Source organism: Penaeus monodon, chromosome 13 (genome assembly GCF_015228065.2).
Source record: "Penaeus monodon isolate SGIC_2016 chromosome 13, NSTDA_Pmon_1, whole genome shotgun sequence".
Taxonomy (NCBI): domain Eukaryota; kingdom Metazoa; phylum Arthropoda; class Malacostraca; order Decapoda; family Penaeidae; genus Penaeus; species Penaeus monodon.
This window is the reverse complement of record NC_051398.1, coordinates 4,113,223-4,114,918: the sequence shown is the minus strand read 5'-3', so window position 1 is coordinate 4,114,918 and position 1,696 is coordinate 4,113,223. Positions and strand designations below refer to the sequence as shown.

The window sequence follows — 1,696 nt, the reverse complement described above, 5'->3', positions numbered from 1 at the left end:
AATTAAACTCGCAAACTAGCTCATTATGTAAAGAATATTTAACCATTCATGAGTCAGATTTAAAACAGATTTAATTTTGAAAGAGCAGAATGCTTTATGAAGTATCCTTTGAAGCATTTGGAACATGATGATTTCAATGATATCATATCTATCATGAAACAGAAATTGCTTAAGTGAAGAGAAGAACTTTTTGAAGAATGTATGAACCAGATTATGCAGGCTGTGAAGCTGAGATTGTGAGAACATGAAGACTTAGGAGACTTTAAGAATTAGAAATATCTTATAATATCTTACTACAGGTACAAAATGTGCTTTTGGAACTACAATTTCTCATTAATTTTCTTCATTTTATTGAACTCGTTATCTCTAAAGAAGCCTGTGATTCAGGCTTCTTTAGAATTGGAGATATGAAAGAGTGTCACCCATGGATAACTTGTAGTGATATAAAGGACATGGCAATAGGGGATCTTCTTGGCTTTGGTGCTGTGAAGCAGATTTACCAGTCATCATGGAGGAATCAGGCTGCTGTGGCATATGTTTACATTAACAACAGAGACTATTTGGAAGATTTCAAGGCAGGTTTAGATTTTCTGAAAGGCATTGGTGCTAGTAGGTTTCTGATTCAGTTATTGGGCTTTTGTGAGGAAGCTCATGTATACATAACAGAGTATCATTCCTTAGGCAATGCTCTAAACATGCATAAGGTATTTAGTGAGAGAAATATTGTTGGCCTAAAAGAGAGATTTCATTTATGTATAGACTATGTTAGTATACTAGACTTTTTACACAACAGTCCTCTAGGCACAAGAGTAATGTGTGATTCGAATACACTGAATAAAACCCTAGAGCAGTATCTGATAACTTCCTCCCTCAGCCTGATTTTGAACGATGTTGATGCTTTACCGCAAGTGGGACGTGAAGGCATTATTTGTGGACACAGGGAGATCAGGGGAGACTTTGTGGCACCGGAACAGAAATGGCCATACGATGGAGAGAAATTCACGGAAGGTCGAATGCCCCCTTATAGTGAAAAGGTTGACATTTGGAAAATTCCTGCTGTGTGCAATCACTTTTTAGGGAAGAGTGAGGAGGCGAGAATATTCCGATACCATGTCTTTCCAACTCACAAAAAATGTCGGGAGAAGAGGCCACAGGCTAGGCCATCAGCAAGAGAGGTTTTACAGTTGTATGAGGATCTTTTCCAAGGGTATTTCAATGAAAGCCCTTACGGTACTAAAGAAGAATTATAGTGGTATAGAATTTTGGTGATTTGTAAAAAAAAGTTAGGTATTTCCTGGTCAGTTTACTTTCTGATTTATGTGTCACTGCTTTTTATACTCCTGTATTTGACTATTAAATATAAACTAGCCTTGAAGGAAGATTGATTTCTGAATACAATTTTTGTTGAATATGTGAACAACTTTTTTCACACATAAACTTTACAGACCTCTCATATGTTTTGTTACCATCATCTTTTATGGAAGCTATACTGTAAACTTACTGTTCCTTCAGAGTAATATTTTGAGCCTGTTTAAATTTTGTAGAACGAGAATTGTCAAACCGCATCCTGTGTTACATTATTTGGACAAGGATAACAAAATGAATATACTTGTGATAATAAAGAGATATTTATATATGTATATGTGTGATTACAATCCCAGAATTATTTTACTCATACTTTTTTTTTTTTTTTTTT

The 1,696-nt window shown here is 35.1% G+C and overlaps 1 protein-coding gene across 1 annotated transcript; it reads left to right on the top strand.

The window, feature by feature from the left end:
• The first annotated feature begins 197 nt into the window (after window positions 1–197).
• Window positions 198–1,250, top strand: LOC119580464 (protein O-mannose kinase-like). Its single transcript, XM_037928614.1, has 2 exons — window positions 198–236; window positions 300–1,250. The coding sequence occupies exons 1-2, from the start codon at window positions 198–200 to the stop codon at window positions 1,248–1,250; spliced, it is 990 nt and encodes a 329-aa protein (XP_037784542.1).
• The last annotated feature ends 446 nt before the right edge of the window (window positions 1,251–1,696 follow it).

Coding starts and splice junctions, on each gene's coding strand:
- LOC119580464 (XM_037928614.1), top strand. CDS start 198: ATGTATGAACCAGATTATGCAGGCTGTGAAGCTGAGATT. Junction 237..299: donor CAGGCTGTGAAGCTGAGATT/GTGAGAACATGA, acceptor ATCTTACTACAG/GTACAAAATGTGCTTTTGGA.